This window comes from Nannospalax galili, unplaced genomic scaffold, assembly GCF_000622305.1.
Source record: "Nannospalax galili isolate Female #2095 unplaced genomic scaffold, S.galili_v1.0 scaffold363, whole genome shotgun sequence".
Taxonomy (NCBI): Eukaryota; Metazoa; Chordata; class Mammalia; order Rodentia; family Spalacidae; genus Nannospalax; species Nannospalax galili.
Genome location: NW_008351176.1, coordinates 1,086,939 through 1,101,976, shown reverse-complemented (window position 1 = coordinate 1,101,976; position 15,038 = coordinate 1,086,939). Strand labels below are relative to the sequence as shown.

The following is a 15,038-nucleotide window of genomic DNA, read 5'->3' as shown; positions in this document are numbered from 1 at the left end:
ACACACATTTGGCCTGAACACTGTTTCCTGGGCATACGTAGAACCGCTGTTTTTGGAGAGCACTGTGGGGTGTGGGGCAATCACATCCATATGTGGCCATATCCCAGTCCTGTCCAATTAAATCACATAGGTCAAAGTGAAGATCTGGGTACCAGGTCCCGATTGGTGCTAGGCTAGACTTAGAAGCCACTGTCTTCCTAGTAGCAGTACTGCTTTGGATCCAGGTCAGGTTCTGAATGTTGTGGGGAGAGCTGGAGCATCCTAGGAGACGTGGGGAAGGAGAAGGAGAGAGAAAGACAGAAGAGAAGACTCAGGGGCCCACTGCAAGCCTCAACTTGAGAGGATTGTCTGGCGCACAAATCACTCTCCATCTCTTGTCTGGGTCATTGGGGCATCCATCCAGCACTGGTTTTAGATGACTATGATGAACCCAGGTCTTGATGCCATCTACCTTCACCACTGTTGGTGTAGTCCTTTCCACCAGGGGCCAAGAGTCTCCTTGTGGTGTCGATTGACCCAGAGGAGGTCTCCAGGTTTAAACTCATGAGGTTGGATTGGGGGCAACTCATACACGTGTCTCAGCAAAGGGAAGATATTTTCCTGGGTCGTCTGCAGCGCCTGGATGGACTTAAAAAACTGAGATTTAGACAAATCAATCAACACATCTGAAGGAAGTTTAGGAAGTAAAGGGGGTTGTCCCCCATACATAATTTCATAAGGTGTTAGGCCTTGAGTATAGGGGGGTATTTCTGACTCTATATAGGGCAAAAGGCAGGAGAACTGTCCAGTCATTGCCAGTTTCTAGGGTTAATTTGGTCAAGATCTCCTTAAGAGTCCGATTCATCCTTTCTACTTGTCCTGAACTCTGGGGGGTGATATGCACAATATAGCTTCCGATCGGTCCCCAATGTTTTAACTAACCCCTGAGTTACCTTAGAGATAAAGGCTTGTCCATTATCTGACCCAATTACAGAAGGGAGTCCATACCTTGGTAGCAGTTCATCGATGATCTTTTTGATTACCACTGAGGTGGTTTCCCTCTTGGTAGGGAAGGCTTTGACCCATCCAGAATATGTATCTGCAAAGACTAAGAGATATTTATAGCCATACTTGCCAGGTTTTATCTCAGTGAAGTTCACCTCCCAATGGACTCCAGGTGCTGTGCACCTCTCCCTTCTGGCTGGGGCATGACTTTCCCTTTTGGATTAGTAACCTGACATGGAAGACATTTGGAAAGGCAGCTTTCAATCATTTTGGATAGGTCAATGATATGGTATGGAGCCAGGAGTTCTTGTAACTTTCTTTTTCCTAGGTGAGTCCCTTTGTGGAGTTTATATATTATGTCTTCTGCCAACTTATGCAGTAAAATGAGCTTTCCATCAAGGGTGTATCGCCATCCATTTTTGGTTTTGGTGTTTTGTAGAGAAGCAAAATCCTGGTCATCCTGAGCTGAGTAGGAGGGTTCTTCTGGTAGGAGTGGTTCAGGAAGGATGACCAGGAGGTTAGGGGCCATTAGTGCCGCTTCTGTAGCCACGAGGTCTGCTCTCCTATTTCACTGTGCCTCTAGAGATTCTCCTTTTTGGTGTCCCGGACAATGGATGATAGCCAGTCTCGTTGGTAGCCAGATGGCCTCCAGGAGATCTAAGATTTCTTGTTTGTTTTTGATAGTCTTTCCCTCTGCCATCAGGAGGCCCCTTTCCTTGTATATGGCCCCATGGACATGAGCCACAGTGAAAGCGTAACAGCTATCTGTGAAAATGTTGACAGTCTGGTCTTTACTCAGCTTCAGGGCCTGAGTCAGGGCAATTATTTCAGCCTTTTGGGCGGAGGTTCCGACCGGCAGAGAGGAGGCCCAGATTGTTTGCGATGGACTGACTACCACTGCCCCCACATACCTGGTTCCTTCTCTGATGAAGCTGCTACCATTCATGAACAGAATTAAATCTGGGTGGGACCATGGGATGTCCGTGAGGTCTTCCCGAGTCCCATGCAGGCTGCAGAGCACCTCCAGGCGATCGTGCAAGACCTCAAGATCCAGTTCTGGCAGCAGGGTGGCAGGATTGAGAGCGGTGCTAGAGAGGAACTGGATGCTGGGTGGGGGGGGCATTAAGGAGCAAGGCCTGAAAATGCATCAGCCGAGCATTTGTCATCTATTGATCAGGGGGGGATTTTTAAGGACACCCTCAATTGAGTGAGGGGTGGTGACCGTCAGGGGCTGTCCCAAAGTCAGCTTATCAGCATACTTAACTAACAAAGCTGTAGCCACGATTATTCTGAGGCAGCCTGGCCATGCTGAGGCTATGGGGTCAAGCTTTTTGGACAGGTAGGCCACGGGCCTCCTCCAAGGTCCAATTAGCTGGGTCAGGACTCCTTTTGCTATTCTGGCCCTCTCATCAACAGAGAGTTGATAGGGCTTGTGGATGTCTGGCAGGGCCAAGGCTGGAGTCTATAATAAGGCCTTTTGAATATTTTGAAAGGCTTCCTCTTGAGTTTCAGTCCAGTGGAAAGAGGACTGATTCCCTCCAGTGGCTTCATACAAGGGTTTCGCCAACTCAGCGAACCCAAGTATCCAGAGTCAGCAGAAGCCTGCTGACCCCAGGAATTCCCGCAATTGTCTGTGGGTTGTGGGGGTTGGGATCCCCATGATGGTTTGCTTTCTAGCCAGTGACAGCCATCTCTGTCCATCTCTCAATATGTATCCCAGGTACATTACCTCAGGGACACAGAGCTGAACCTTCTTAGTGGAGACTTTCTATCCCAACCAGTCCAGGGTCAGGAGTAAGTCTCTGGTAACTTGTAGGCAAGTGTCCGCATCCTTCGTGGCAATCAGCAGGTCATCTACATATTGTAGTAGGCTTACCTCTGGATGTGAGGTCTGATATTCTTGCAAGTCCCGATGCAGGGCCCCGTCAAAGATCGTGGGGGAGTTCTTGAACCCCTGTGGCAGCCATGTCCAAGTGAGCTGTCTGTTGAACCCCTGTTCTGGGTCCTGCCATTCAAAGGCAAAGATGGATTGGCTTTCCTTTGCCAAGGCCAAGCTTAAGAAGGTGTCTTTGAGATCTAGAATGGTATAGACTTTTCTCTACGGGGAGAGTGACCTCAGCATAGTATCTGGGTTGGGGACAGTAGGATGAATGTCCTCTACCCTTTTGTTGACTTCCCTTAAATCCTGGATTGGGCAAAGTCATTAGTCCCTGGCTTTTTGACAGGCAGGAGTGGGGTGTTCCATGGAGATAGGCATGGAACCAGAATGACGGAATCCCTAAGATGGTTAATGTGCTTGGTTATTCCTATTCTGGCTTCTGGAGTCATGGGGTACTGTTTTACTCTCACAGGTTAGGTGCTGGCCTTCAGGATAACTATCACCAGGGGCTGCTTGGTGGCCCTTCCTGGGGGATTAGTTTTAGCCCAGACTCCAGGGATAGATGCCTGGAGGTCTTTGAGGATAGTGGTCGGTCCCTGTCAGTGTGGTGAGGTATACACCCTCCATTCTACTTCTAATTGTAAGCAGAGGACATAGGCCATGTCTGGTACAGTCACATCGAGGGGGTGGCTTTCCCAGTAAAATGGATCTGAGCCTTTATTTTATTCAGTAGGTCCCTACCCAATAGGGGGTATTGGCATTCTGGGACCACCATGAAGGAATGTAAAACTGTCTTCTTGCCTAAATCTACTTTTCTTTTAGTCATCCAGGGGTGTTGGGCGATTCCTGTAGCCCCCTGCACCCAAGTTCGTTCATTGGTCAGTTTTCCCCTATGCTCCTTTAAAACCGAGTATTAGGCTCCCGCTCGTCCCTCCACTTGCAGGGTTACCCAGGGCTCATGGTGAAGGTTCACTGAGCCTGGGCCCCTTCAGTTCTCCAAGCCTGTTAGTTCGAGACTCTTGGGCTTGGTGGAGGAAGACTGTGCTCCTAATCTTTGGGGGCAACCCCTAGCCCAGTGCCCTAGTTGCTTACAATAGGCACACTGATCTCTTTTCAGTTGAGGATGGCCTTCCCATGGCATTTGCGGAGCGGCACGAGAGTTTTCTTTCATGGGTGACTTATTGCTCCATCTGGGCTTGGCCATTCTCTCGGTTAGCAGAATTTTGGCCAGTCCTTTAGCCTGTCTTTTTTCAGGGGTATCTCTGTTGTTAAAGTTTTTTTTGCTACAGCTATCAGTTCACACAGGTTCTTTCCCTCAAGGCCTTCTAACTTTTGAAGCTTTCGTTTTATGTCTGGAGCCGCTTGATTTGCAAAACCCATATTAACAGCCATCTGGTTTTCTGGAGCCTCAGGGTTAATGGGAGTGTAGGTCCTCAAAGCCTCAAGGAGGAGCTCCAGGTATACCCCGGGGGCTCATCTCTTTCCTGCATTACTTGACTAACTTTAGACAAATTTGTAGGGTGCTTAGCAGCCGCCCGGACACCCCCCCATAAGAATCTGGTGATAGACCTTTAGGCGCCCCCTACCTTCTGGAGTGTTATAGTCCCATCTATCCTTGGGGTGTGTGAGGGGAAAGGGAGCTGCAATGGAGTCTTCATTTTCAGTCGGTCGCCCATCGTTCCCAGGGACCGATGTGCTGATCTCAGGACCTGCGCTTTTCGCAGAGGAAGCAATGTGGCTGACCCGTTCGGCCCTAGTGGCAGGGGCAGCAGTAAGGGGCACAGTCAATCGTGGGCGGGGGGCGACCAGATATCGCCAATCTAAGATGTAGGGGATCTGGTCAGGGTGCCCTGGTTTTCCGAAGACAACTCCTTGGACCCTGTAAATATGAGATCAGTTAAAAGACCCTTCTGATGGTCATTCGACGCCAAAGGAGGGCCATTCAATGATACAGAGGGTCCGGAGACGGGTCAGCTTGACACGGAGTCTGGACATGGTCGAGGACACCTGTTTGTAATCCTGAAAATGACTAAGAACTAGGTCAACAGGAGCTGAAAATGATGAGACTTTCTGGCCCATTGTGGGATAAGCTTCAAGAAAATAGAATATAAAGGGAGGGATGAGAATGAGAAGAAGTAGAATGAAAAGTTGATAGACAAGGTGGAGCTCCAAACAAAGGGTGCAAACAGTATGAGATGGTGACTCCCTAGAGGGGGAAATGAAAATCTCGCAGAGCACGGAGTCAGCCGAGAAGGCTGCCGCTGGGGCTACAGGGAGACCCTGTCTAAAAAAAATAAAAAACATGTGCTCTCCCTATGCTGTCTAGGAGTAGACCTCGGCTTATCCCATTAGGATCCTACAGTTGTGACAGTGAGTCAAGGCCTCAGGTGGTGGGGTGCATGGCAGCCCACATCTGTGGGGCTCTCAGGACCTCAGCCCTTCCCAGGGAATCTGAAACCCTCTTCTGACCGCCACAGCATTGCACGACATGGGTGCACTCACATACATGCAGGCAATACACTCCTACACAAAATAAAAATAATAAAATATTTTTTTTAAGTAGCTAAAGAAAACATTACATCGAGGCTTTAGACTTTGCCCTGTTTTCCTTGAAATGCAGAGTTTGCTGTCTCCTGGTTGGGTCCTACTGAAATGGCTCTGTCTCTTTTACAGGAAAGAATTTCAGCTGGGAATCAGAATGACTTCTGGGAAAATGAGCATCAGTGTTGATCTGGAAATGGGCTATGCTAAGCTGGTTCTTAATGTAGGAGCTATCACTGCTGGAGAGAAGAACAGAAAGAAAATGAACAGTCAACTGAGAAAAGAGGAGAGTAAGACTGTCTCACGAGCTGTGTGTGCTCTGCTGAACTCTGGAGGGGGCGTGGTCAAGGCCAAAATTGAAGATCCAAACTATAGTATTACCAGAGATGGAATAGGACTAGACCTGGAAAATTCCTTCAGAAAAATGCTTTCAGTTCCTCACAAACACCTAGACTACAAGCAGCATGAAGGCCACTTGTTAATTTTTGTGAAACCCTGGACTCTGGGTATCTCTGGTGAGCATCTCATCACCTTGAAAACAAATTTGTACACAAGAGGTGTGTCTTCCTCAGTTGAAATGATCACCCCTGTTACCCTGCAGTTCCTCAGAGACAGGAGGGAACATGGAGGAAAGTCGGATTCAAGAGGAAAGTTTGCCTGTGATGAATGCCAAGAATGTCCTGCCACTTTTTTTAACAAGACAAAACTTACATACAAGGATGACTTCCCCTTTGCTAAGTCCACCCATCTAGAAGTTAAATTCTGTCCTAAAAAAAACAGTTTAAAATACATTCGAGACAGTCTTCGTCAAAGTGTTTCTGAACTTGCAAACACCAATGGGGGGTATTTGTTCTTTGGTATAGATGGGAAGAATCAGCAGATCATTGGTTTTGAAGCAGAGGAGAGCGATCTTGCGCATCTAGAGAGTGAGATAGCAAAGTGCATCCGACAGCTGCCTGTCTATCACTTCTGTGAGGAGAAGGAGGAGATCAAGTACTTGTGCAGATTCATTGAAGTCCACGGCCCAGGAGGTGTTTGTTCATATGTCTGTGCGCTCAGAGTAGAGAGATTCTGCTGTGCCGTGTTTGCTAAACAGCCTGATTCCTGGCACGTGGAAGACAACTGTGTGAAGCCGTTTACCACGGAGGAATGGGTCAAGCTCCAGATGGACGCCACACCAGGTGGGGAAGAGGGAATTAACAGGCAGCATGCAGCCTGCATTTAACCTGGAGGCTGGAAGCTTTGTCTTTGGAATCAGAAGTCCTCAGGTTTGAATACCTAATCTAGTAATCTCTTGTGGACGAAATCAGTAGCTGACTACCACTTGTTTTCTTCTGCCCACTCAGAAGTTTCCACATGAAAATCATGCCAGCTGCTCTCAGTACCCCTCACGTGTTGTATGACATAGGTGCACTTACATGCATGCGGGCAATACGTTCATACACATAAAATAAAATAAAAAATACATATTTTTAAAAAACAATGACAAACACCAGTAATCAAGTTAGAATGAGAAGTTTGTTTTGGCAGAGTTCTAGGCCTCCCTGTGTGTGCTCAGCAGGCTCTGTCCCTTTTGGAGGCAGCACACGTGGCAGGCAACATGTGGCAGAGCAAACCTGCTCACCCGCTGGCTGGGAGTGAAGGAGGAAGAGAAAGGGACCCAGCTCATAACCCCCTTCAAGGGTTTGCTGAGATCGCGCACCAGAGGAAGCTCAGATTCCAGCCCTGTCTCAGGACGTGGGCAAAATGCAGAAGTTTTCACAACAGTGTAATTAAGTGGTCTCCAGGCCTGGTCCCAGAGGCAAGACCATCTCCATCTGAACACTGCTCAGCATCGCCTTCAATGGGCGCCTGTCTGCTTTCTCCTCTACCTGCACCCACCACAGTTGCCTTTCAAGCTCCTCCTGCATCTTTCCAGAACACAGCTAGCTTGCTTCCTGAACTTGTCAGCCTGTTTCCTACTGCAAAGTTTCTGTGACACACAGTCAGGTGACTCACAGCAGAGATCTCCTTTCTCAATGTCAATTTCCTGTGTTAGTGGTCTTTCAGTTACAATGACACTAGAAATCCAGTTATGAAAAGGAAATGTTCATTTTATTTCACATTTGGGAGCAGCCAGGCCCAAATATGTGGGCTCTGTTGCTTTTGGGCCTGTGTTGAGGTGGCAATTTTTAAAAACACTTTATTTATTATTTTTATATTATGTGTATGAGTGTTACGCCTGCATGTAGGTAAGTGCACCCGTGTCATACAATGCCCACAGAAGACAGAAGAGATTGTCGGATCACCTGGAACTGGATTTATGGACAGTTGTTAGCTGCCATGTGGGTGCTGGGATTCGAACCTAGGACTTCTGTAAGGACAGTCAGTGTTCTTAACCGCTGAGCCATCTCTCCAGCCCCATGGTGGCAATTCTTTAATAAAACTCAGCCTCTCTTCTTCCTTCCTCCCTCCCTCCCTCCCTTCCTTCCTTCCTTCCTTCCTTCCTTCCCCTTCCTTCCTTCCTTCCTTCCTTCCTTCCTTCCTTCCTTCTCCTTAGTCTTTCTTTACCTCTCTCCCATTTACCCCTTTGAAGATAAGCTTCTTTCTTCTTCTCACACATTTATGTAATAAATTTAACAAAATTTAAGCAAGAAGAAAAGAAAAATGCTGGTATTATATCTGATTTGGGAAAAAGGAGAGACACAAATGAAATTAATACCAAAACTGATAAACTCTCAGAAATGCAGACTTCTTTAGACTCCTCATAAAACTCAGAATTTCCTCACCAGATTCCATGCCTCCTGAACTGAACAGCTCTTAGACTACATCAGATCTGGGATGCATCTCAGTGAATAGAGTGCTTTCCTAGCATGCAGGAAGCCCCAGGGCCACAGAGAACTGTAAACCAGGCATGGTGACACACACCTGTGGTCACAGGACTCTAGAACTGGAGGCAGGTAGTTCAAGGTCACCTTTGGCTAAATAGTGAGCTTGGGGCCAGCCTGACCATGTGAGACCCTATCCCAAATAAATAAAAGCAAATAAACACAAAGATAACAAACTAGTTTATTTGATGATGAATTCAATTACTCAGTGCATTTTTTTCTGCTCCATTTTTGGAAATGTAGAGTATTCCAGTTTCCTCAAGACTAAGTTCACAATTATTATCCAATCTTGAAATATGACCTCAATATCTAACCTATTGTTTTTATTAGGAAAACAGTCATTTCACACCTGATTATTGTTTTGTTTTGTTTTTGTTGAGACAGGTTCTCACTATGTAGCCCTGGTTGGCCTGAAACTCTCTATGTAGACAACTCCTAGAGATGTGCCTGTCTCTGCTTCCCAAGTGCTGGGATTAAAGGCATCCACGATGAGTCTGGTTCAAACCAGATATTTAAAATATTTTATTTATTGTTTTTATGTCATGTGCATGAGTGTATTGCCTGCATGTGTGCAAGTGTACCTGTGTCGTGCAGTGCCCACAGAAGTCGGAAGAGGATGTCGGGTCACCTGGAACCAGAGTTACTGAAGGTTGTTGGCTGCCATGTGACTGCTGGGAACCAAACCTGGGTCCTCTGGAACAGCAGCCAGTACTTTTAACTGCTGAGCCATCTTTCCAGTTCCTCAAACCACAATTTTAATGTACTGTGCACTCAGTAGTCAGTATGTCTTGGGGCAAATTTAAAATATATCTTTTGTTTTCTCAGGTTTTTCTGAACAAACATCAAAAACGACCCTTCAATCTCCCAGTCCACCATGCATTCCCAGTGGTTGGTCTGCTTGTGATAACTCAGAATGTCAGCCACAGACTGGACACCTTCCAGGTACTTATTCCAGCTTCTTCTTAAAGATATATGTATTTTTTAATTTCGTGTGTATGAGTGTTTTGCCTACATGTGAGTGCACTCATGTCACACAAGGACCATGGAGGTCAGAAGAGGGCACCAGATCCTCTGGAACTGGAGTTGCAGATGGTTGTTAGCTGCCATGTAGGTGCTGGGAGTGGAACCTGGGTTTGCTGCAAGAGCAGCTATGTCTCCAGCCTCTATTCCACATTCCTGAGTTTGTTTCTATGATTATTGCTTCAACTCTTCAAACGTGTCATCAAACCATTTTGATATATTTACTCCTACATCTGCCAGTTCTGTTATTTAGGTTTTGAATAACATTTTCTTTTTCCTTTTCTTTACATGTGCATGGGTATGTTGTACTCATGCCCGTGTATGTGTGCATTCATGGATGTGGACACAGGCATGTGTTGCAAGTGCATGTGGAGGCTGGAGGTGACGGCAGGAATCTTCCTCAGTCACCCTTTCACATTCTGCTTTGAGGCAGAGTCAAACTCATAGCTCACTGACATGGTCAGTCTCCCTAGCCGGCTTGCTCTGGGGTTCCCTTACCTGTCTTCTAAGGCTGAAATGAAAGGCAGGTTGCTATCACATCCAGCAATACTTGTGTTCTGGAGATTCGAGCTCAGAGTTTCTTACTCCTGTGGCAAGAGCTTCAACCACTGAGCCATCTCCCCAGCCTCCTAATTCTGTTTATGCAGTAGGGGTTCCTCTGCTTTTCAAGCTGGGTCTTGAACCAAGGGACTTGCACATGCCAAGCAAGCATTTTCCACTGAGCTACATCCCTAGCCACAGGGATTTGGAAGAGCAACCTGTTCACTGTGAACAAAACTGAATATGCACACGACTTGTTCATAGGTCCCTGTGAAGCCTAGACTGAGGTTGGGCTTCGGGCGGGGCTGTGTGCAGTGACTGAAGAAATGCCCTCTTCCTCCCCTCCTCTCCCCTCCCCTCCTTCCTCTCCGCTGTTGCTGGGTAACCGAGCTGCTTCCTCTTCTGCTTATGAGCAGTGCTGCCTTCAACACTCTCAGTATTCTTGGGCACGTGTTCAGGGGTTTCCATGGGAGCATATCTAGAGGTACGAGTTCAGGAGGGTGCCCGCATTCCCACGGGAAGATAATGTGGATTCGTTTTCCCAATTAGTGTATGTTGTTCTCGTCAGCAATGGATTAGAAACTCTGCATCTCCAGCTGTCAATCTTCTCTTCTTGTTTCTGCTCCTCTTTTCACCCTGGGACTTTCCAGTCAAACAGGAAGGAAACTGTCTGTGGTTGGCATTTCCGCAGTTATCATTTTAGCTGAGCGTCTCCTCTTTCACTTACTGGTCTTCTGTGCTTCGTCTTTACAAAGTGCCTGCTCTGTCTTTGGCCCAGCTTTCTAGTAGGGTTCATATTTTAAAATTAACTTTTTAAGGGATAACTTAAGGAGTCTGGAAAGAATCCTCTTCGGTTGTAGCTTCCATCAGTTACTTCTTTTGTTGCTATGACAACAGACCTGCCATCTCATCTTCAGGAAGGGAGACTGTTTTGCACTCACAGCTCAAAGGTGTCATGACAGGGAAGTCCTGGCGGGAACAGTGTGAGGCGGCTCATCACATGCATCTCCAGGCAGAGAGTGATGAGTGATGGTGCGTAGTTCCCTTTGTCCTTTTTTAGCATGTGAACCCAGTGTGTGGGACAGGGCCACCCGCATTCCGGATGGGTCTTCCAACTTTAGTTAATTTAAATTCTAGAATGTAATAGGCACACGAAGATGTTTGTTTCCATAATTATTCTAAATCCTGTCGAGTTAACGTGACAACTCACCACCACACAGGCATTACATACTACAGAGATCGTCCCGGGTTGTATTCTCTCTGTTCTCCAGGCAGGCTCTGATAAGCAGTTCCATACTGTACATGGACAGGCTTACTGTATTCATCTGTGAGCTTTGATAAAGCTCTCTGCTTCCCTTGATGTTGCAGTGCTGCTTTCCTTCCTTTTCTCTGCAGAGAGCGTGTGAGTACTGGGTTGAGTCCCGGGGCCTCTATTACATCCCGTTGGCTGTGATGTCTGCTGTTGTGCAGTCACATGCTATTTTGTGGTGCTGCTTTTACTGTACAGCATAGTTTGAACACAGATATTGTAATATCTTAGCCCAGGGACACTGTGCTCAGGATTGCATCAGCTGTTCAGGGTCCTTTGGGTTTCCATGTGAATTTTGGAATTGTTTTCCGTTCTATATCTGTGCGGACTTTGTTGAAATTTTAATGGGCATTGCATAGATCTTGTAGCTCATTTTTGTTCATAAAGTCATTCTAAGAATATTAATTCTATGAATACGTGATCATGGGATACTTTTCCTTCTTGTAGTTTTTTTTTTTTTTCACCTTTTAGGACGGTATTTATGTGCAAGGTAGTCGGATATGCTAAAATCTTTTCTTTGACTTCAAGTTACTAAAGTTGGGTGATATTTTAATTCAGTGAACTGGAAGTGAAGTTGTCTTTCCAAACTGTGTGGTTCACTTGGAACAGGCCTGCTCCCACAGGCACATCCAGACTCGGGAATGGGAAGGAGAACCTGCCCAGTTTGTCCATAACATCAGTGGGTTCCAGCCGGAGTGACCATCCAGCCATGTGCCTCATAAGAGGACTCCCCGCCTGCTTATTTAACAAATTTGCTGAGTATCTATAAACTGAAATGTGGTTTTTAAAGTAATGGCTCATTCTCTAATTTTACAAGAAAGTACTTTATACCCTTTGATCTGACCCACTGTGGGGAGGCAGTTCTGGAGCCTGAGGTGTCTGCTGGCTGTGATCTCAGGTTCTGAGTCATCACATTCAGCCTCCAAACACCATGGCCAGCCCTGCCAGACTCCCCACAACTGCACTGACGGCACTCTGGTTCTTTAAATTCATTTGATATCCTGTGCATACACTTCTGATTGGTGGAAGTCTTGCACTATAGAAGCTACTTGGTCGTGGCTTCCAAAGAATTTTCCAAATTTTTAATATAATGTGTTATCTTTATTTCTTTTCCAGCAGTCTCCACAAAGCCAACATGTATTCCAGAAACCCTCTGCACAGAACTGTTCTCACAACACAGGGGACTTGAACAGTTAATGCAGACAGAAATGGGCTCTCTTCGTCAAGGAACACTGATCTTCTCTAAGAGCTGGTCTGTGGATCTGGGCTTGCAAGACATCAAGGGTGTAATCTGTAATGTGTTTCAGATTACTGAAGGCAGTCTACCAACCCTGTACTTCGTGGTCAGAGTAGGGGAGGAGTTGGAAGGTGAATGCACTGTTCTGCGGGAACTAGGTGACGAGTTAAAGGATTATTCTAGACAAACTGCTCTCACTTTAAAGCAGAAGCTGGTGAGCCTTGGCGGCTACACTGAGAAAATAGGAATTATGATAAAGATACTGTACTGGGATCATAACAAAGTGCTTAAATATGATTCAGACTCAAAAATAAGGTACCCCGGGACCTATTATCTAACAACCATTACAGTAAGACGCTTGCTAAAGGCTGTTGATACAGTCTTAAGCAGTCGGAGTCTCTAAGCTATAGTGATCAGTTTGCCTCTGAGATTCTCAACACATAACACATAATCTGATAGATTACTTTCTTAAGAAATATATAAGCGTATTCAACTCTTTTCTAAGATTTGTTTGAAATCGACAATAAGCTATACTGCAGCGATGTTTTGCATTATGTAACATTTTCTAATTCCGTAAAAATATATTTTTGAAAAGGTCCCAGTAATTGAAGGCCAATTTCTGGGAGAGCAATTGGCCACGGGGGAAGGCAATGACAAAACTTTGCTTAAAACTGTGTCACTGTCCTCATGGTCGTTCCTTCCCATGGCTGAAGTTCCAGATGCTTTTAGTGGGTTCAAGCCGTGCTTCCTACAGAGGTAGGGAAGATTCTGAGAATTTCGAAGTAATCACGTCCATGGTGTGACCAGCAACATTTCTGTCATGGTGTTGCTGCTCAGGCCATGAGTGATATTTTTGTTAAAAGCTGTGATATGTGAGTGCTGTGGAAGGCATTTCCACACACAAATCACAGAAGCGACTCACAGAATGTGTGAAGATTACCAGGACGAGGCTCAGAGTAGCAGATATTGGATCTAGGAGATTTTCAAAAACAACAGGGACACACAGACGAAGAATGTATAAATTTCTACAAGGAGAGCCACGTCTTAAAGACAAAACGTAGCTGTTATACATAAGACTTGAGAAGACAGTTAACAGCCATGAGCTTCTGTCAGATCCAGGAATAATGCTACGCAGCTGAGCCCACACAGTGTACTGGGATCTGCTCTGTCATGGCTGAATCTTCTGTTTTTAACAGTGTTTCCTTTTGAGTTCTTGATGCTATAATTTGAAATTGTTGGTAACATTTGTTTTACAATTTGATGTGCTATAAATTGCATCTTCACATTTTCTGTGCTGTAGATTAAAACCTGTAAAGTTATTTACAGTGTTGTTTGTATGTAAGTGTTATAATTGCCATAAAAATGTTGAAATTTCCTCCATAACTGAAGAGATGTCCTCTTTGTACATCTGCATTTGTGAACGGTAAAACTTCTCAACACGTGCGTTTTCAGGTGATTATATGTGCAGTGGTAACCTATTGTGACTTTTGATTGATCTCATTAAAAGACAGGTTGCCCTTCATGATGGTTCAGGTGCCTGGGGTTGTAAGCTGACTGCTCACAGCTACTGGGCCTCATAAGCCACGTTTCCTTTTTCGATCTTTTTTTTTTTTTATCCAAACCTTTTGTTTTAAATATATATTTCCATTTTATCTACTTTGTTCACTGGTCTACTTCTTTGTGAATACAGTTTATCTGCTCATAACTTTTGTTCATGAAATTGTCATTGGTATTTCTGGTTAGTTCTGCTTGCCAAAATTTGGGTGCCATTTACTATTTTGTTATATAAAGTCCATGCAATATTCTACTGCTTTTTAAAGATATTTCTCTAATAAATACCTTTTTACAAACAAGAATGCTGTAGAGAATTTTTATGATCTCTCTAGAACATATTTCCAGTCCTTTGGTTTCTCAGGATTTTAGATTTTAGTGATGTTGACTATTCAGGATTATGGTATTCAGAATTGTGGGTCAGACCATAGTCTACCAAGAAAACACACTGCTCCTACACGTGTGTGAATCAAACCACTAAGCTACAGAAAAGGTAAGGCATAAAGCGATAGAACTAAAAGCAGACATTTGCGATTAGAGTTGGAAACTTCAACACCCACTATCAATTCTTTCTAGAACAAGTAGGTAAAAAATTGTAAAGAAAGCCAGGCATGGTGGTACACACCTTTAATCCCAGCACCCTGGAGGCAAAGGCAGGTTGATGCTAGCCTGCTCTACATAGAGAGTTCCAGGCCAGCTGGGACTACAATGTGACACTGTCTAAAATGAAAATCTGTAAACATATGCAAGAACACAAACAACCCATCAATTGTCTCTTACTGGCTCTACCCAGTAGCTAAAGAAAATGCATTCTTTCTAAATGCCCATGGGACATGTACTCAAATAGGCCATAAAATAAACCTCCATAGATTTTAAATACCTGAAAGCATTTGCATACTTCATACCCTCCTCTCTACTGGCTAGTGTTCCTAATGCTGGAAGGTGCTGTGCAAGCTGCTGGAAGGAAAACTCAATCATCATTCTGACCCAATGGTGCCTGAAACTCCAGTTCCAAGGTATTCCATATCCTCTTCTGGCTTCCTTGGGTCCCTGCATTCACATGCATATACTTACCTACAGACACACACATACACATATAATTAACAACAA

General features: G+C 45.2%; 1 protein-coding gene across 2 annotated transcripts; it reads left to right on the top strand.

Moving 5' to 3' along the window:
* Window positions 1–5,542: 5,542 nt before the first annotated feature.
* Window positions 5,543–14,079, top strand: LOC103746092 (schlafen family member 12-like). 2 transcript variants are annotated; one of them, XM_029553587.1, is made up of 3 exons: window positions 5,543–6,585; window positions 9,097–9,213; window positions 12,260–14,079. In XM_029553587.1, the coding sequence occupies exons 1-3, from the start codon at window positions 5,562–5,564 to the stop codon at window positions 12,778–12,780; spliced, it is 1,662 nt and encodes a 553-aa protein (XP_029409447.1). In that variant the 5' UTR covers window positions 5,543–5,561; the 3' UTR covers window positions 12,781–14,079. The 2 variants fall into 2 exon arrangements, with proteins under 2 accessions (XP_029409447.1, XP_029409446.1); XM_029553586.1 differs by having other exon boundaries at window positions 12,257–14,079.
* Window positions 14,080–15,038: the final 959 nt, after the last annotated feature.

Bases quoted from the DNA above. Each gene is read 5' to 3' on its own strand.
- LOC103746092 (XM_029553586.1), top strand. From the start codon at position 5,562: ATGACTTCTGGGAAAATGAGCATCAGTGTTGATCTGGAAATGGGCTAT. The intron at 6,586-9,096 runs GTGGGGAAGAGG...TTGTTTTCTCAG, and splicing joins CCAGATGGACGCCACACCAG to GTTTTTCTGAACAAACATCA. The intron at 9,214-12,256 runs GTACTTATTCCA...TTTCTTTTCCAG, and splicing joins ACAGACTGGACACCTTCCAG to CAGTCTCCACAAAGCCAACA.